General features: G+C 32.1%; 1 protein-coding gene and 1 long non-coding RNA gene across 4 annotated transcripts; both read left to right on the top strand.

The window, feature by feature from the left end:
- The first annotated feature begins 122 nt into the window (after positions 1-122).
- LOC112712865 (uncharacterized) lies at positions 123-14048 on the top strand. Of its 3 annotated transcripts, XR_003157938.2 has the most exons (5): positions 124-287; positions 1664-2035; positions 2396-2497; positions 2597-2907; positions 4329-4598. XR_003157938.2 is itself a non-coding variant. In XM_072202318.1 (4 exons), exons 1-4 carry the CDS (start codon positions 200-202, stop codon positions 13665-13667), a joined length of 606 nt encoding a protein of 201 aa, XP_072058419.1. In that variant the 5' UTR covers positions 123-199; the 3' UTR covers positions 13668-14048. The 3 variants fall into 3 exon arrangements, 2 of the variants coding, with proteins under 2 accessions (XP_072058419.1, XP_025621533.1); XM_072202318.1 differs by lacking the exons at positions 2597-2907; positions 4329-4598 and adding an exon at positions 13624-14048 and having other exon boundaries at positions 123-287; XM_025765748.2 differs by lacking the exon at positions 2597-2907 and having other exon boundaries at positions 127-287.
- A 1388-nt stretch (positions 14049-15436) lies between these two features.
- On the top strand, positions 15437-18553 carry LOC112710036 (uncharacterized). Its single transcript, XR_003156618.3, has 3 exons — positions 15437-16320; positions 16424-16517; positions 18349-18553. It is a non-coding gene; the product is annotated as an uncharacterized lncRNA (long non-coding RNA).
- Positions 18554-20288: the final 1735 nt, after the last annotated feature.

The following is a 20288-nucleotide window of genomic DNA, read 5'->3' as shown; positions in this document are numbered from 1 at the left end:
TTAAAATTTTATTATATATCTTTCTTGATATAGTTGACTCTTGGCTTTCTATATTGGCTAGATAATTGACTAAACCTTCGTAATATAATAATTTGCTTGCGAGAGAAGGTATTGATGAAATGTTATGATAATGGATTCCTAACATTATAAGAAGGTATTGATGAATCACTAAATTCCATTCAAGCCAGAGAGTTACAACATGATTAACCCAAAGCTCTACCTTCCCTTTATTCTTCTTTTTATTTTTCACTTATTCTCTCATGTCTTGACACGAAAAATATCTGAGGGTAAGTATTTCATTTCAATTTTGCACTCAAACAAAATAGTTGTACTATATGTTGAATAATTTTTTTCCATCTATTTTATGTAAAAAATAATTACCCTTAAATTAAAAGTAATTGTATCTTAAACTTTAGTTTTACAGAATTCCATGTTAATACTATATCTTGTTATATCCTTTATATACTTAAAAAATAATGTAATATATTTATTTAAAATATAAATATTTTTTTCAATTATATATATATATATATATATATGCATCATTAAAAAAAATCTTCATTATTTCTCAGAATTATGAATAATATATATAGATATAATACCAATTAATTTGGTCCATGAGGTTTTCACTCAGTAATCAAATTGTTTTTTGAAGTTTAAATTGATTAAATTAATATTACTATGACTAGCCATTAGACTAGCTGATACGATACTAAAAATGTTGCATTAAAAATGGAGAAAATAAGATATACTTTTAGAAATATTGGATGAACATTTTTTTTAATCAAGTTCTGACTAAGTCTCTAAAACATTATTTTTTAACAAAAAACATAAAAACAAAAAAACTTATGAAAGAAACATAAAAAAATTTTATAATCAACATAAGATCGAATGTTTGAAAAAACTATTTTATAAAAACATATTTATTTTATATAAATAATAGAGTATGAATAAGAGAAGAAGAAGAAATATGTTGAGAGGAAAAAAAATCGCAATAACGGTGAAAAAAGGAAAAAAAACATGTTAGGAGATAAAATAAAAGGAGAAAAAAAAGGAAAAAAAAAGAGAGAAGAAGGCGGGAGGAAAAAGAAGAGAAGATAAGAGAGAGCGAAGAAAAAGAAAGAACATTAATTCTATGTTTTGGACTTTTTGATATATTTTATTTTAAATTTGATTTAATAAAAAAATGACTTATTCACTTAACATTACTCTTGTATTTTTAGTTTTTTACATAATACAAAGACCAATAAAAAGACATTATATATTAAAATTGCCTTTACTTAATATATAAATCCTTAAATTAAATTTATCATAATCAATAATAGAGAAAATAAATTATATTTCTAATTGATAATTGAAATTATTTTAACTTTGCATCTTACCCAAACATATCCGTTATTCATTTCTTTTTAAGCAACAATTGTCTGCAATCTTATTTTGAATAATATTTATTAATTTTAATAATAATTAATAAATATTAAATAAGATAAATTTAGATTATTTTTTATTATTTTTTTTTATCAAATACTTCTCTTTCTTTTGAAAAAAAAAAAAGAAATTTCTATTTTTAACCCTTCTTATTACTTTGACATTAAATTTAATTTTTAGTTGTTAATTTTTCATCATACTCATTTAGTTAACTATTATCTCATTTATCACTAAGGCGGATTCATGGTATATCCAATGGGATTAAAACCAATTCCTGTGCCGACTCCGGGTTCACCTCCGCCGCGCCCCCCACCACCGCCTCCCGATTGGCCGCCTCCTCGGCGGCGGCGTGGTCCACCTCCTCGGCGGCGTCCTGGTCCACCTCCTCGTCCTAATTTGCTACCTTATCATACTGATTTGTTGGGTTACCATTCTAATGCCTTTCAAGGGATTAAGAAAAACCCTATGTATACGTCTCACCTAGTTGGCTACTATCCTTATTATGATTATCAACCTTATATTCCTTTTCTGGTGCCTTCAACTACAAGCAATCACTATACTCATACATCTACCCCTCCTGCCTTAATAAGCATGCAAGATACTATTGGTAAGAAATTCTAATATTTAAAACTTGTTTTCTTTCTGCCATAGCCCTTTAATATTACAAGTATAACTTCATCTTAGAATGTTGCTTATTATAGGTAACATATATATGCAGAGAGTTTAATTTTGATGTATTGAAGATGTAAAAAAATTTTATACGATTCCAATTAAATTCATATGTTTAGATAATAAATTTAAAAGATAATTACTTTTGTTAATTTAAAAATATACAATTATATAAACTTTTTTTATATTAACAGTATATAAAAATTAAATTCATATATATATAATATCTTTGCTTTACTAGGTACTAGTTTTATTTGTTCATTCTCTGTTTTTAGCCCCTTAATTTATGTAAATGTAGGGGTAGAATACTTTGACAAGGATGTCGGAAACAATTTTTTCAAGCATCCAACATTGTTGAAGGATTTGGAAAGAGGACAAAGACATGACCCTGCATATGTAGGTATGGTGAATTTCCAAATAATCTTGGTTGCTTCTTAAAATAATTAATGATCATTCCAAGGACATTCCATGGTTTATTCCTTCTTTATTACTCCTTTAGTTAGAGATGATCCCAGTTACTACTATCAAGGAGGAATAATGGTGTATCCAATGGAAATTGAACCAATTCCGACAGTTCCATATCCAAATCCAGAACATTCTTCTCCGATTCCAACTATACTAATTTCGCCTCCGTCTCTGCCTCGCCATCTCCCCGTCGTCGTCGTCATCCTCGTAGGCTACGAAAAGTTAAAAAAAAAAAAAACATGAATATCAACCTTCTATTTTTTCTTTGATGCCTTCAACTAAAAGAAATCACTATACTCATTCAGCTACGTACCCATCAAGCCTTAAGCATGGTAGATTTTATTGGTGAGACATTCTAATATATTTATTAAAACTTTATTTTTATCTTTTCTTTTTCTCCTGTAGCTTCTTTATTATATAAAATTTGAAAGTATAATTTCATGTTAAAAAGGTTTAATTATTCTTATGGTCCTTATAATTTTATTAAATTTGTAAAGAAATTTTTATAATTTTTTTTAATTAGGTCCTTATACTATTTTTAATTTTGTAATTAAGTTATTTTTATGTAAAAAATATTAACAATAAAAAAATATTTCTCTCAAAAAATATGTCATCAAAGATTTAATTAGATTCTTAATTGTGAATAATATCTTCAATTTGCGAAAAAAAATAGTCAATTAACTCTAAGAAGAACCTAATTATAAAATTAAATTAGTGTAAGAATTTAATTAAAAGAATATAAAAATCTATCTAATTGCAAATTTGATAAAACTATAAGAATAATTAAACCTGCTAAAAACAAACGTTTTTCAATTATAACTTTTTTTTTTTTATAATTGAGGAGGAAGCTCAATCCTCATATACTCTAAAAACTAAGGAAGTGAATTTCTAAAATATATATGTACAATTTTGTTAGAGATATAACAAATATTAACTAATTAATAACCAATCAACAACAAAAAATTTCTCACATTCAATAAATAAAAAATTGCACATCTAAAATTTAAAACCTACATAAATGTAATGATGAAAATTCAGGTATAGTCAACTTCACTTGAAGTTATTAATAATTAAGAACAGTTAAATAATTTACTAATTTGACTAAATTTTTATCTAACGTTATCAATTTTACGTAAATTTAACTGCACCTAAATTTTCACCAAAAATAATTTATAAAAGATATCTTTTGTTATTTTTTAAACACGAACCAAAAACGTCTAATTAGAATGTAAAAATCTAATCACCAAAAAAAAAAGAATGTAAGAATCTTACCATCTTAACTAATCTTATATTTGTGATTATTACACACATTTAACTATAAAAGAGTGCATTAATATATACGTAGATATAAAGACTATCTTGTCTATATATTTTCCTATTAGTTCACTAATTTTATTTTTCTTTTATCGTTCTCTATCATGTCCTTCATTTAGTTATTTGTACTAGAGAAAGTCTAGGGACTAACACTTTTATTAAAATCTGATCAATATTTAATCAGCAAAAAAAAATTATAATATTATATATAATTTTATACTATTAAAAATATTAATAATAACTAATTAATGGTTACAAATTAAATCATAAAACCTAGCACTCCTCTTTGCACTAAAGTGCTTGATAAGTGAACTTTTTATTAAAATCATAATTTTATTCTAATTAAAAATATTTCTTGTCGAAAAAAACTAAATTTGTTATTATTATATCCTCAAAAAAATATATACATGGGTTTGGGTTCTCTAACTAACACAATAATAAAATGTTAACAGATAAATATGAGGATGATGAACATGAAGTGAGGCATTCAGAAGTTGACTGGGAAACTTTCATGTATTTGCATCCAAAACATCTACCATGACACATAGCTAGAGTTAAAAAAAAAAAAAAAAAAAAGAGGCTACGCACACATTACTACGAATTAGCTAACGTGACTATGTGAGTCTATGCATGGAAATATAGATATTAGCTATGATGGATTGTTATATAACTTATTTATACATGTCCTAAATAATAAAGTATGCAGCACTATTCTTCTTTAATAGTTTTTCCCATTAAATATAGGAAACCAAAAGTGAATAAAGAAGTTAATTGAGAAATTCAATAGGAAGAATACTAAGGCATTTGATTTCGCCAAATTATTGAATTTTAGTTATTATATATTTACCCAACTATTTAATAGTAACTTTTGGGTATGATTATAATATATTCACCAAGATTTGAACATTTAATCTTTAATTAATAGAAGTTCTGATAATATATCATAATATTATTTCTATCAAAAGTTTGAGCAAAGAACTTATGAATGAACAGAGCAACAATGTAGAGACAGTGAAGCAAGAATAGAAATCTATTATTAGAAGTAAGAGTGAGTTGTTACAGCAAGCACAACATCACTTTATACAGCACTCTTGTGCACCCGAACAGAATAAACTTGTAACTAATTATGTTACTTGACGCTTAAGGCATACGACCAACTAACCAATTTAGATTCTATTAGCCATTCTCCTTAGTCTTCTCTATGTCATTGTTACCTTCATTATTACCCTCTTTTTTTATTTTTTAAAATAAAAAAAGCTCAACACATTGGAGTGGAGCAGCAAGAAAATAAACAAAATAGAAACAAATAAAACCTAAATAGATGAACACCCGTCATTTTCGACAGAGCCATCAACAACCAAAAGGATCAATACCAGACCACTCCTTGTAGCTCAAAAACGTCCTTTCTTGTATGTCCTCAACACCTGCTTCCTTGTTGTTGAAGATTCTATCATTTCTCTCAATCCAGATATTCCAGATCACCGCAAAGAAACCAACCAACAACAGCTGCTTCTCCTTCTTTTTGGTATGCATGCCAGTCCAACTCTCAAACAGTCCTTTCATGGTTTCTGGGACCACCCACGGTTTATCTAAATGTCTGAGCCAGACACACCATACCTGCCACGTAAACTCACATAAAAGAAACAAATGGTGCACATATTTTGTTTCTTTTTTACACAGGGCACAAAAACTGTCATTCTGATGAAGCACGCCTCGTCTGCTCAACCTTTCTTTAGTATTTACCCTGCCAATCAGAACAAACCAGGCAAAAAGCTCAATTCTCGGAGGTACTAACCCTCCCCAAATTGATCTAGTGAAACTGTAGTTCATAATCTCTTTCGAGAGAGTCTCCGATTGCAACACCTGCAAGAAAGAGTTAGTAAAAAAAATACCTTTATCATCAAATTTTTACATAATATTATCCTCTCTGCCAGTGGATAGCTTCACTGGCCTTAACCTTTCATGGAGTTGATGAACCAATTCCAACTCCCATTGGAACAACTCTGTCCTCCAATGAAAATTCCAAATCCATTCTATCCCATCCCAGAACCCACAGTCCCTTATCACTGATCCTTGTTGGTTTGAAATAGAGAAGAGTCTTGGAAAGCTGGCTTTCAGAGGACCACCTTGCACCTAATTATCTACCCAAAACCACGTCCATCTTCCATTCCCTACTTCCATCGCTAGGCCACTAATAAGTTTTTCTTTCACCTGTTGTTCTGCTATATTCAACTGACAAATGTCTTTTCATGGGCCCTCTTTACAGGAAGAGTCTGACTAGAAAGCATAATATTAGGAGCCAGATTATTACACGAACATATAACCTTCTTCCATAGCGGGCACTCCTCCTTTGAGAAACGCCACAACCACTTGAACAACAGCAGTGTGTTCCTTATTACTGCATCGTCGACCCCTAATCCTCCAGCCTATTTTGGAGCCTGGACCACTTCCCACTTTAGCAGGGGCATACCACAGTTGCCATCCTCTTTACACCACAGAAAACTCCTCTGAAGTGCAATCAGCTTGTTAGCGACCGCCTTCAACATCTTATACAGGCTAAGGTAATAAATCGGTAAGCTGTTCAAGACCGATTTAATGAGAACTAGCTTACCTGATTTGTTTAAGACCTTTGCCTTCCACAAGCCGAGCTTCTCTTCCACCTTGTCTATGATCGGCTTCTAAGTCTTTACCAGCCAAGGATTCGCTCCTAAAGAGATACCGAGGCATCTAATAGGAAGCGCCGCTTGTTTACACCTCAAAAGACCACACACATGCTCCACCCACTCCTGCTCACAATTGATTGGGATCAAATTCGACTTATCAAAATTGATGCTTAGCTCAGACATCAACTCAAAGCAACGCAGCAACCTCTTGTAGTTCGCAATTGTTTCTGTCTCCGGAGGGCAAAACAAGATAGTATCATCTGCAAACTGGAGATGAGACAATTTAATATAATCTCTCCCGACCAGCAACGGAGCAATGCGCCCATTTCTTACAGCCTCCCCCAACATTCGATGCAACACATCAACCATAAGCACAAACAGCAGAGGAGATAGTGGATCCCCTTGTCTTAATCCCCTCTCCATTTTAAACGCCTTGGACGGTGAACCATTCACCAAGACAGACATAGATGCCGTACTGACACACTCTTTCACCCAATTCCTCCACTTTTGACCAAATCCCATCTTCTGAAGCACAATATCCACAAATCTCCATCTAACTCTATCGTAGGCTTTCTAAAATTCTAGCTTTATGATTGCCGCCTTCTTTCTCCTCGACTTGAGCCAGTGAACCGTCTCACAAGCAATGAGGATGTCGTCATGTATCTTCCTACCCTTAACAAAAGTACTCTGTGTCTCTCCTACCAGCTCTGGCATTACTGTTTTCATTCTCCGCACTAAGACCTTGGAGATTACCTTATACACACATTCCACCACACTAATCGGTCGGAAATTCTTGATCTCTTTAGCACCCACAAACTTCGGAGCTAGCGTCACCCACGTGACATTTGCATCGTTTGGTTGCTTAGCACTTTGGAAGAACCCTATCACCACTGCAGTGAACTCCTGACCAATATCCTCCCAGCATCGTTTGATGAAGTTCAGATTGTACCCATCACTGCCCGGGGCTTTAGATGATTCACAGTCCCAAACAGCCTCCCTAATTTCCTCCACAGACGGCATCACCTCCAAAGCTACAGCCTCTGCTCCATCAATCTGTCTTACCAATCCATCCCGAAATCTGATCCTCATAACAACTTCCTGCCGATACAGGTCCTTATAAAAGCCTCTAATTGCAACTTTTATTCTTGTTTGATTCCTCACTAACTAGCCATGGATCATCAGAGCATCAATCCTGTTATTTTGTCTTCTGGTCGAGGCAATATTATGGAAGTATCTAGTATTTTTATCCATGTACTTAGTATGTTGAGACCTCGACATCTGCTTTCAGTGTAGCTCCTTCCTAACATACCACTTCTGGCAATATCTCAACAACGCCTTCCTTCTAGCCTCCGCCGTACCTTCATAGATACCTTCACTAACCATATTATCCAGTTTCTTAATCTCCTCCTCAAGCATCTTCAGTCTCTTATCCATATCCTCAAAATTGTTCTTGTGCCATAGTCGTAGCGGACCCGTCAAAGCCTTCAACTTACTAGTGAACTGCGCATCTCCCAAATTTCTCCATTCATTTTTAACCATGCTCAGGAAACCCTCATGCGTAAACCAGGAATCTAGACTTTTGAAAGGTCGGGTGCCATCCCCAACCCTCTTATCCTCCACAATCAATGGACAGTGGTCTGACAGCCCTCTAGGCCCACCTTTTAGTCGAACATCAGGAAATTCCTCAATCCACTCTATATTAACCAAGACCCGATCAATCCGACTGCAAGATCGACTCCTGAACCACGTGAACTTCCTATCATTCAGAGACAAGTCCATCAATTGCATATCATGTACCCAAATTCTAAACTCTTCTGCTGACACCGGTAAACTACTAGTCCCTTTACGCTCTTTGATATGAAAAATCTCATTGAAGTCCCCGAAGAAGCAGAAAGGCACCTGACATAGACCCGCAATATAACTCAACTCCTCCCAGACAACCCGCTTCTCCTCTCTCTCATGCGCCCCATATACCAAACAAAAAGCACAATTAAAATTATTTTTCGTCATCACTCCTTCAATGCACAACCATCCCTCCCCTTTATAACAGTTGTTGGCTTTGAACACCTCATCATCCCAAATTAGCAACAAACCCCTCGAAGCCCCTGCTGACTCCACATACTCCCATCCCACAGACCTAGAATCCCGTATTCTTGCAACATCAAATTTAGTAAAAACCTGCCTCTTAGCTTCAATCAAACCTAACATGTTGAGCTTATAACAGTTCTTTAAAGATTTTATCATACTTAATTTGCCATTTTCCCTCAACCCCCGAATATTCTAACAGCTAAAAATCATTTAACAAATTTGCCTTCCAATTAAAAAAATCTATGTAATTTTTGTTGATTGACTACTTATTGTCTAACAAAGTGTAAGTCAAACTCAAAGTGTTTGATTTTGTTACATAAAATTGAATTAACTGCTAAAAAATATAGTACTGATATTATCACAAATCACAGTAGAAGATAGTGTTGGATTCCAGAGACACCGATTTTGAACTCAATCATGAGATTTGTATCCAAATTTAGTCCGAATTGTTACTAATCAAGTCTTCTATACTCAATCTTCAATGCTTGAATGGAAATATAATATTCATATGTTAATTTTTTATATTATCAATGTCAGCTCGATGTGAATCTTAAAAAGCAAAAAGCCCCAAATTAGTGCAAGGATGAAAAATAATTCTCTGATCGCTAGTCATTTTTTATTATTATTATTATTATTATTATTATTATTATTATTATTATTATTATTATTAACCTTTTAGTAGCCATTCTTCATCCATTTTCATCACTTAGTTGAAGAAAAAAAGTACTTTCTTTATTCTCTTTAAGAAAAGTTCTACTCCTTCATCTTCATTTTTATAACCATTATTCTCTTCCACTTGCATTCTTCATATCTTCACTTCAGCGGTAGAGAATTCACATTTAATCTTCGTTTTAATCAATTAATAATGGCTTCCATGACCTCTGCATAAACTAGATTCCAAAGATATCATAGGCATCCACTCATTGTTCCTTGAATACAATAAGAGAGATAAAACAGTCACAAAAAAAGAGAGATAAAACTTTATGATGGTAATCAGTGGCTAAAAGAAAGGGGTTAAATCTTAGCCCCTTTTTTTGTCTTGTACGCAGTCAGGAGATATTTTTCGATTTTTTATCTCCTTATCAACAGAAACTGAAATGGAGTAGAAGAGAAAGAGAGAATCACATCAAGAAGTATCCTGATTCAGTTGCTAAGTGCAGTGCAGTCTACGTCCAGTCTCCATCACAATAATGATGGAATTTCACTATAATCAATCTGATTACAGACACCAATTCTCCCTAGGAACTACCTTTCTATCCAGGACAAGTCCAAAATCTATCCCCAATCCTGAACTTGACTTGGTCACCTACCAACCTTTCAACTACTAAGTGCTAACCCAATTTGTAAGGAAATTTTCACAGAATCATGATACACAACACATAGATGTACAAAGGACCTCTAAGACACCTATGGCTTTTTCTTTTAATTTTGTATCCTCTGTCTTTTTTCGCTCACTGGCTTTTTCTTACAAACCTCACACTGTTTGCCTTTTTCACCATGAGACTCAAGACAGACAAAACTAAACAGAAAAATACAACATGAAACACATTAAAGGATTAGAACTTCTGTTAGCTTGGGTAGCTATGAGAACTCTGTGCTTTACACTCATTTTTTTTCTTACTTCAAGCCTTGGCTGTTCACTCTTATTATAGAAGGGGAAGCCTCCAAAGCTAAAACAGTTCAACCGAACCAACTTCTTCTTTTTCAAAATCAAAACCGGTTCAGACAGAGAGAAGAGAAACCGAATGCAAAATCCAACATGCAATTACCTCACTCTCATCCCATCTCATCAAACTTCATCAATTTGAGCCTTCCATCTTGACTTGGTCCCCAAGAAAAATTTCTAACCCTTGATGAATGCTTAATCCTTGACAGCTCCATCTGCTCTATTTTCTACCTTCCTCCTCACGTAGCTACAGTAGCTACCTCCTGTGATGGATGAACAAAAGTAGAGACCAGCCATATCCCAAGGATCTTCTTCTTTGACCGAATTGGATTTCTTCCATTTTTAAGTATGGAGATATTGAAGCTTTCTCACCACATCTTACCTTTTGTGGTAAGGATCTCAACCACACCATATTGTAGATCTTCTTTTTGTAAGAGTCATCATCACCTTGGCTTCTTGTTTGTTCATAGCTTCACTACTAGTGTACTTCTCCTCTGATAACTTACTTCTTCTTCTTTACTATGGCATGACCGAAGAAGAGAGAAAGAAAGGAGAGAGAAGGGAGAAAAAGCTTTCAATGGATTTGATAAATGAAATTAAAATGAATTAATTTTTCACTCCCCATACTTAGTAACGGGTAACTCATTAAAAGCAATCAAATCAATTCTCACTTTCTCTTTCATGTTTCCAATGCTATTAATACAAGTTAATTGAATTTGAAATCCATTCAAAAAGGGAAGTTGGTATTCGTGGAAAGCATGCAGCTTTTGCTTTCTCTCTTTTTCAATTTAGGACCAAGCCTTTGTTGGTCTTTCAATATAGTAATTTTTGGGTTGCACCATAATTTCCTAGCCCAATTCAAGTTGCCTAATAAAATAATTTAGCCACATATTAGTTAGGATTTCTTGTACAAAGCTGAATCTATTTAGTATATTTGGACTTTAAGTTGCATTGAATCCAATCACCAAAATCTACATGTAACATAAAAATAATTAAACATATTTGAAGCATAAATTAATTTAATAATTTTTAATTACTATTTTAATAATGTTTGATCATCATGTTAATTTAGAATTTTCCTTTAGAAATATGGGAAATGGTCAAATTCAAGATTGAGAAATGATAATATAAAATTCAAAAATACCTCTAAAATATCTTATGGCTGGGAAAAATGCAAGTTAGGACATTACACATTGGATCATGTTACAGTGAGATCACCTTTCAATAAAGAATAAAGAGTGTATATTAGTTTTTTATAATGATTTTTTTTTAAAAAATATATCATAAGCAATAAGCAATGCACGGTACTCTTCTTACAAATTTAACTATAATTTCCACTTTTTACTTAATTCTGCCTTTCACAAAAAATTTGCCTTTGCACATTTACCTAACCACTATCTATAGGCATCCCATGACAATAATATGAAAGATGTAGAGTACACGCATATCCCAATCTCCGTAGCATGCGATATCCACCTCATTATCTTTACTATAAATCTATAATGGCCAACAGATATTTGATTGGCTTGTACCATGGATGATTGGTGTTTGCTAGAGAATAAGGGATAAGAAAATATATTATGTGAGAAGCTTGTGATTCAAAAATCCATTATATTATTAATTTCAAACTAATTTTTTTTTTTGTCTAAATATGTAAAGAAATAAAGTAAACAATATTCTATATTCATAGTCGTAGATGATTTGTTAAGATCAAACTAAAATATATCACATGTGATTCTTTTATTATAATTAAATTATTTTTTTAAATAAAAAAGTTTTTCTTTTTTTATCTCTTTTTTATTTATCTATTTTATTTGTTTATATATTATTATTAAGGTTTAATTACTCTATTGGTTTTTATAGTTTCACTAAATTTTTAATTAGATCTTTATACTTTTTTTTCTTTCAATTGGGTCCTTACACTACTTTTAATTTTGTAATTATGTCTTTTGCATGTTAACATAATATTTTTACCAAAATACATACCGTCAAATATTTAATTAAGTTTTTAATTACAAATATCTTCAATTTGTAAAAAAATATTCAGTTAATTCTAATGTTTTTACACTAGAAAGGACTTAATTATAAAATTAAAGTAGTGTAGAGACTCAATTAGAAAAAAAAAAGTATAAGGACTTAATTAAAAATTTGGTAAAATTTTAGAGACTAACAAAGTAATTAAACCTATTATTAACTATTAATTTTATAACTAAAATACATATATGATCTATTTCATTGTAATTGAAATTGAAATTTATTATATATTATTAATTTAAAAATCAAAATCACAAAATATATTACATAACACTATTTTATTGTAATTGAAATAGTCCATTTGATTAGAAATGATGCCAAAACTAGGGGTGGCGGGCAGGCTAGTTCCGCCCCCATTGTGGCAACGGTCTTAACCTCTATCCACTCCACCTAAAAATTATTAAATTCATTAAGCAATGGCAACACTCAATAAGCGAGCTGCAAACGAGATAAATGATTAACAAATAAGCTGAAAAGGTACATACGACAAAGAAACAAATCTCAAATTTCACGTGTCAATAAAGACAGAAACAATCAAATACCTTCTAATCAGATGGAAGCCAAAAACAAAGAGTACGGGAGAAAGTAATGCGATATGAAGAATGCAAATAAACCTGGAAAGTGATAATGACCTAATGCGATATGAGTACGAACGAACCAGCGATGATGACCTAATTCGACGAAGGAACTGAAGAAGAAAACTGAAAATTAATTTATCTTCTCAAACAAAAGAAAAGCAGAAAAAGAAAGTGCACAGTATTATTTAGTATATCTGAATATTTATTATAGGAATATGTTTTTATTATTATAATTCTTTTAGCATTTATAAATATCTTTTTATATTGTATCATTTCAGATAATACAACTTGAATACACTCAATAATCTTATTTCTAACTAACCTAAGATTAAAAGAGCTTTATCCTTTCAGTTTCACCAAAATTAATTAGTGACTATGACATTGTTTATTAATTTCTCTTATTTCTTTTATTTATTTATATATTATGGTTACTTAATTCTTCTGAAAAACTTTGCTTAATTTCATCAAAAACAGCAGTAACATAGAACTACTTTATGTGCTTACTTAGCTTCCTTACAGGATTTAATTTTCCACAAGATTACTTATTATTATGGTTATTGTTATTATGATTATCATTGATATCTTTTGCATTGAAACTACCAACTCACTACCAATTCCTTGTACAGAAAGTAAAAAAAAAGGGAAAATAAAAAACTGCATTTAAGAACCTTATTGACTCTTCTTACCTTAACAGTAACTCAGCTATATATCACCACAGATCACAAAAGAAGAAAAGGAACAAGTATAATTTTTAGGATTTAAGGCCTTCACTCTATTTGGCAGTAGGATCAGAGTGGGAAAAAAGCCTATGATTTTCTCTGTCAATCAGCAACAAGAGAGGAGAAAAAGAAAAGAAAAAACCTTTCTTTTCATCACAAAGCAACATTATTGACTAAGATTAGGTAGCTTTTACTGTTAAATCTTATCAGATGTTTCAGGTGGTGAGGAGGCTAGTGGCAAACATGTAAGCTTCATAAATTACATCTCTAGGTTCAAGTCTCAATAAAGGCAGCGGAGTGTTAGAAGGTGTGTGAGTGTGTATATGAGTTGTATGAAAAAATAGGTGAATGCTATAGTGTCTATCACTTTGTACTTAAGTTATTAAAAAAAGTAAATAAATAATATTTAATAAATTTTATATGATTTATTTTTTGTCTTAAATATTTTATTTTTTATTTTTAAGAGGGAAGTTAGGCAATTTAGACAATATAACAAAGGCACCATAGAACTCACGGAAAAAATATTCGCATACAAATATTGTCTTGCAGGACCATTCTCCACATAAATGTTTGAAATATGAAGTTAAAACCTGGCATATGCTTGTGATTAGACTTGATAACTCTGCCTAGTTCATGGATATATCTACTGAGAAATATAAATTCAGAGACATTAAAAGAAAATAATGAATAAAGATGTGAAAAGATTAAAAAGTTTCTACCTATTCACTTCAACTTCAATCGGATGTGGGAGATTCTGGGCTTGATGGGGGGACGTGATAGCTCTGCTTAGTTTTGCTTCTGCATAAATCTGACTTAGCTATCTTTTTAGGGCATGCTCCACATCATAAAGGCTATAAATGCCTTACAAGAAGTGGTAAAATTTTCATCACAAGACATGTTTTGTTTGATGAAAATCAATTCCCTTATGCAGAATTTTTTCCATCAAATTTCACTGTATCAAACCCATCTCAGTTTCCTCATACTACTCTTTCTATACCAATACTTACCTTTCCAACTACTTCTAATCAAACACAACCTCCAATCCCTTCTATTCACACACAAACCAATGACTTATCAACTACTACTCAGTCTGCCCAAAACTCCCAAACACTTGTATCACCTATTCCTACCTCTTCTGTCTAAAATCAAGAATTACACAATATTAAACCTCCTGATAGTATTCCTATAGGTGGGGTAGTTGTTCAATTAGAGAATTCACCCTCTACAGTTAAACCTATTAACAAGTATCCTATGCAGACAAGGGCCAAATCTGGCATTATTAATCCAGAAGGACTAATTGAATTATGAATCTTGTTAAAAAATCATTCATTGGCTGCAGTTAGGCACGAAAAATTAATGATAACATATTCCAAAAAGACATCTATTGAGTTTGGAAAATTAATCATTGATTAAAATGATGAACAAATATTATTAGGATATTTGTTTGTATATTTTTTTTTTGGTTGTCTACGGTACGGTATCTCCCAACCCAACAGGTTAAGGACTAATCCGTCGCGGATCTGAACTCCATTTAAAGGTCTGCCGCTGGCTAATAGATTGATGCATGCACAAGGCGGGATTCAAACCCCGACACTTGTTTAAGCGGACGAGTGAGTTGACCACTCGACCAACACAAGTGGGTTTTTGTTTGTATGATTTTGTTGTGTTTGTGTAAAGAAAATTAATTAAGTAACAAGGGCCCAAGAAAAAAGAAATAGAGCTCACATACATACCAGCCCAAAACTCACAATCAAAGTCCAATGGTCAAGTACCACTACCATAAATGTTTCTCATCCAAAACAAAGGGGCAGTGAGTAAAACAAAGATTCAAACCCATTCTAAGAAGCATAAAAAAAATACCACTTTCAGAAACTTGAACCCCAAATTTAATTCAATTGAAATTTATTCTAGCTTTCACCGAAAGTCAAACCCTCTCTCCTCTCTCCTCTCTCTTCTCTCTTCTCTTTTTCTCTTTTTATCAAGTCAATCTTTGAACAAAGAAGAAAGAAAGAACAGGAAATTTTTGGGGCTAGGTTTGGTGAAGAACAAAAAATATGTTACCAAGTTCAAGCAAGTTTTTGAGCTACAACAAAAGAGAATATTGCATCCGGTCAGAACATCTTCAAAAGTTAATTTTCTCATTTGAGCTACTCCAACACATATCGAAGAAATTCACCAAGTCTCAAGTACAAATCAAGCAACCATGGAGAAAGTGAAGTCAAATATAGTCAGAAGCTTATCAACAATCAGAAATAAATCTTGGGGCAAAGGAGCTTGAAGAAAAAGGATGAGAGAGATGGTAAGTTGCATGTAACAGATTCAAAGTCCTCTCTCTTCTGATATCACCGCTGTGAACTCTAATGTTGGAGGAGAAGATAGCATTGGATTTGAACTTGTTTCAACCTTGGAAGTTTCACTCTTCTGTAAGAGGGGTGAACTGCCAAGGATTGGAGCGGAGTTAGAGTTGGGCCATCCTTGCTGCAAGAGTTTGTCGCCGGAAGAAGGGAGGTGACGGGAGTGGAAGTTTTCGCCACTGTTCTGCTCTGCTTACTGAATAGTGCCAGAAAACCGTAGCTGCAGCTACCAAAGGATGCCCTTGCAACTACCAAATCCCATCCCACTCCAGTTTGGGTTCCAGCTCTGGTTCGTTTATGCCAGGTTTTGTTCTCCCGAGTGTCAGAGCCTCCGTCTTCTTGGTAAGCTTTAGCCTTGTTTCAGATTTCTTTCCTTGTCCGTTGAAATCCTTGTTACGATATTGGTTGTCGCTTAAATCGTATATGTTTGATGATGTTGTTGCAGTGAGTTTTTTCGCTGCTGGTTGAAGCCGCCGTTGTTGGAGCTTGCCAGAGTTAACCCATGGAGCTATGGCTGCGCTATACTTAGTTCCTTGTTGGTACAATAATTCGTTCTTGCTCCGAAACTCTTTTAGTTGTTGTTCTATTATATGTGGTTGAGGTTTTGCAAAGCTATTTGCTATTTGATTGAGTTTTGATCATTTCTTATTGCGATTAGAGTAGCTGTGGTTACTGCAGAAGTGATTTAGAACTGTGATTGTGGCTTCTGTTGTGATGAGTTGAGGGAAAAAAGAATTCAATGCGTTTAATTATGCGAATTGCGAATAATTGAGGTAGGAATTTTTCTTAAAATTTATTTTATGTTACAGAGTTGTTATAAATAGATATTAATGTAAAAAAATATATTTTTGTGATTATGTTTGTCTTGTAGATGTGGTTGTTTGCTGGACTGGATTACTGATTGCTTGAGTGGTGTGCAATTGTTGATAAGAAATTGATTTGTAAGGTTATTGAGTTGATTATTATGAAGAGTGGTTTTCTTGATTTTGAAGTTAATTTGATAATATAAATGAATTGGCTTTGGAAATGATTAGAGATATGAAAATAAATTGATTTTGAAAGCGGTTTGATTTTGAATTACTTTGATTTTATAAATGATTTAATATCTGCATTTGTTTGATTTTGAAAAAGACTTATTATTGGAATTGGTTCAATTTGAAAATAATTTCATATAAGAACTGGTTGAATTTTGGAAATTGATTGAGATTTGGAAATGGTTGAGAAGGATTTGAGGAATGTTTGGATGGGACCCAAAAAGGGTGGCAGAGTCTGAATTTTAGAAGAGATGCTGTCAAAATTTTATAAAAATTGGAGCTTCGTTTGAAGTAATTATTTAAAAAGATTTGGTTTTAGAGATTATATATTTTAAGTTTGATTTATTTAGAAAAGAATAAATTATGTTTTGAATTGGGATTGTTGATAAACGGAATGAGAGGGTGGATGATGATGATTGAATTTGAATAAAGGATGATGAGGATTTGTTTTAAAGTATGATTTTTGAAATGAATGTGGAAATGAGATATGAATTGATGATGATAATGAATTAAAAGTATATGAGACTTACAAAATTGAGACAGGTGACTGGGCACTTTAACTCTTCGGTTTCCTCCGTGGGCATGCATATAGATATGAATTTGAGCTTAGGGCTTTGTCTCTCCCCATGGATGAGCTTGGAATTTTTCTCATTAATATTATTGAGCTTGGGAATGCGCGTACAGAGGGACTGTTCAATGATTAGCTACCAGGACATGTCGAGTTGGCTGTATAACCGACAGATGAACTCATTAGCCATAGCGTAGATATGCATCATATGCATTTGCATGCTTTGTTTGAGTTTGAATTTGTTTTTTTTTTTTTTTGCCTAATTGCTTAACTGTTAGTAACTATTATTTGAACTATTTGCTGTAACGGATATCTATACCTGTGCATTCCTTATCTGTTTTGCATGTGTTTGCTCTAGTATGGTACTTTTGTTGATTGAGTATTGGTGCTGAATTGATGATAGTGTTGATTGATTTCGTGGTTGGTTTCTGATTAAGATTTAGTAAAGTATGAAATATCAAGCTGGTTCAGTATAGACTTAATGAACCCATGTTTGGAACAGGTTGGTCATTCATATTGATAGAAAATTTTTAAGATTCTTTTATAAGAAAAATGAGTTTGGATTTCTGGTCAATTAACTGATTTCTTTTAAAAAAGTTTTGAATTTTTTATGGTTAAACCATCGGTTTTTAAAGGATTCATAAGACAACGATAATCATTGAGGTTGAAAACGATTTTTTTGTTAAATATCTTCTTATGACAATTCTGAAACTCTGTGGTGAGACCGTGTGGCTAGGTTCTCACTCTCCTACAACTTTATCTTTTCAGGAGACGGATAACGAGGCTCACGAAGAGTTTTATTGCATTTTGCTTATTCGATGTTGCTTAGTTATTATTTATTTATCCCTCGCCATCAATATTATATTTTGTAAGAGGGATAGGAATTGTATGTTTTGCATATATATTATATTCATATGCTACTTATGTAAGAACTTTTGTATATAAGTATATGCTTGTTTGTTTTTAAGATAAAGTATTTTTCCGCCTTTTCAAAGAAAACGGAGATACGGTTTCGAGTCAACGGCTCCTATTTTATTATTAAGTATATGAAGTCGTCTAATACTTCTTGCTATCAAAGTGGCGCAGTAAAAAAATGTGACATTCTAATAGTAAGAGTGTTACACAGTATATTCACATTAAATAAAAAAACATAAATTAATTCCAATCCTTTTATTCTGCATGCCATGTTGTAATCGACCAATTTTATTCTGATTGTATAAAACTAATTGATCACTAATTTGGTGGCTATTAGTGACTGGTTTTATTAGTCATTAACAGTTGCTAACTTAACAATTAGCAACCAATTTAGCGACCAGTGTGTTAGCAACCGAATTAGCGATCAAACAGTTATTCACCCTATTTCACTATGAGTTGCAAAATTGGGAGCGACTGATCTTGTGACCAACAGTCCTAAAGACGTTACTTTCTATTTTGATTGTTAATTCGGTCGCTAAATTACAAATAACGACCAATTTTAGTGATCAGCTTTATTCTAGTTGTATTAAAATCTTATCGGTCGCTTATTCGGTTGCTATTAGTGACTGATTTTGTTGGTCGCTAAAATCAGTTGCTGAATATAATTTAGCGACCAATACTTTTTTGGTCCTGAAAATTCTATATCGGTCATTAAATCGGTCGCTATTAGCAACCAAATTTTTTTTTGTCGCTAAAATCGGTCACTATTTTAGCATTTTCTTATAGTGACAACGATAAGTACAACACTGAAGAAAAAAACGTGCAAAGAAAAAGACTACGATGACGATAAAGAAGTAGCGCACTTGATTGAACGTGCAATGAAGATGACGTCGATGACGACGAAGAAAAAGTAGCGTCGTGCGATGACATAATTGAAAATTTAGTTTAAAAAGTGACATTTAATTTTATTGTAAAATATTTTCCTTTAAAATAATTAAGGAATTCTCTCTTCCATTTTCACTCGTTCTGTTTTTCTTAGCTTTTTTAACCAATATAGTCTAATATGTCACCGTTATCGCTATGACACTTTTTTTTAGGTATTTTAAATAGATTCTTTTAATTTTTTTAACAATTGAGTAAGTAAAATGTGATTTCTAACTCTTCAATACTTTTTCTTTTATGTTTTTTCTTGATTTTACTTATAAAATTAATAGTAAGAGATTACATTTTACTCTCTCAATTATTAAAAAAAATTGAAAAAATCTATTCCCCTTAACTTAGGGGCTATCTAAAAAACACTTCTAACAAGAAAAATATTAACCCATAAATCGTTCACAGCACAAAAAGTACTGAAGTAGAATACGAATCTCATTTTTTTTCCTTTCATTTGATAAAATCTTTAATATTTATTAAAAAATAGATATTATTATTTTTTAAATTTTATAATAAAAATTAAATATTGAAATATAAATTTTTTTAAAAAAATTAATTTTATAATAAAAATACCAGTTCTATATATTTTGACAACCGATTTCTATATCTCACTCAATGCTTTCATTATTAAATTGGGCTTCTATGCAATTTGCAAAGGACATATAGAAGAGGAGCAAATTGCAAAGGTTTTTCACACGACCTATGCAAATTTACATAAAATATATAAAGGGAATTAAATAGAAAAATTAGAACGGTCCATTCACATGTTAATAACTATAAAAGTTGAAATAATGGTATTTTTCTAATTACATACTTGGCTCTTGGCTTTCAATATTGGCTATTATTGTTATTATCGATTT

Source organism: Arachis hypogaea, chromosome 9 (genome assembly GCF_003086295.3).
Source record: "Arachis hypogaea cultivar Tifrunner chromosome 9, arahy.Tifrunner.gnm2.J5K5, whole genome shotgun sequence".
Lineage (NCBI taxonomy): Eukaryota > Viridiplantae > Streptophyta > Magnoliopsida > Fabales > Fabaceae > Arachis > Arachis hypogaea.
The sequence above is the reverse complement of the archived record's forward strand: the minus strand, read 5'-3'. Positions and strand labels throughout refer to the sequence as shown.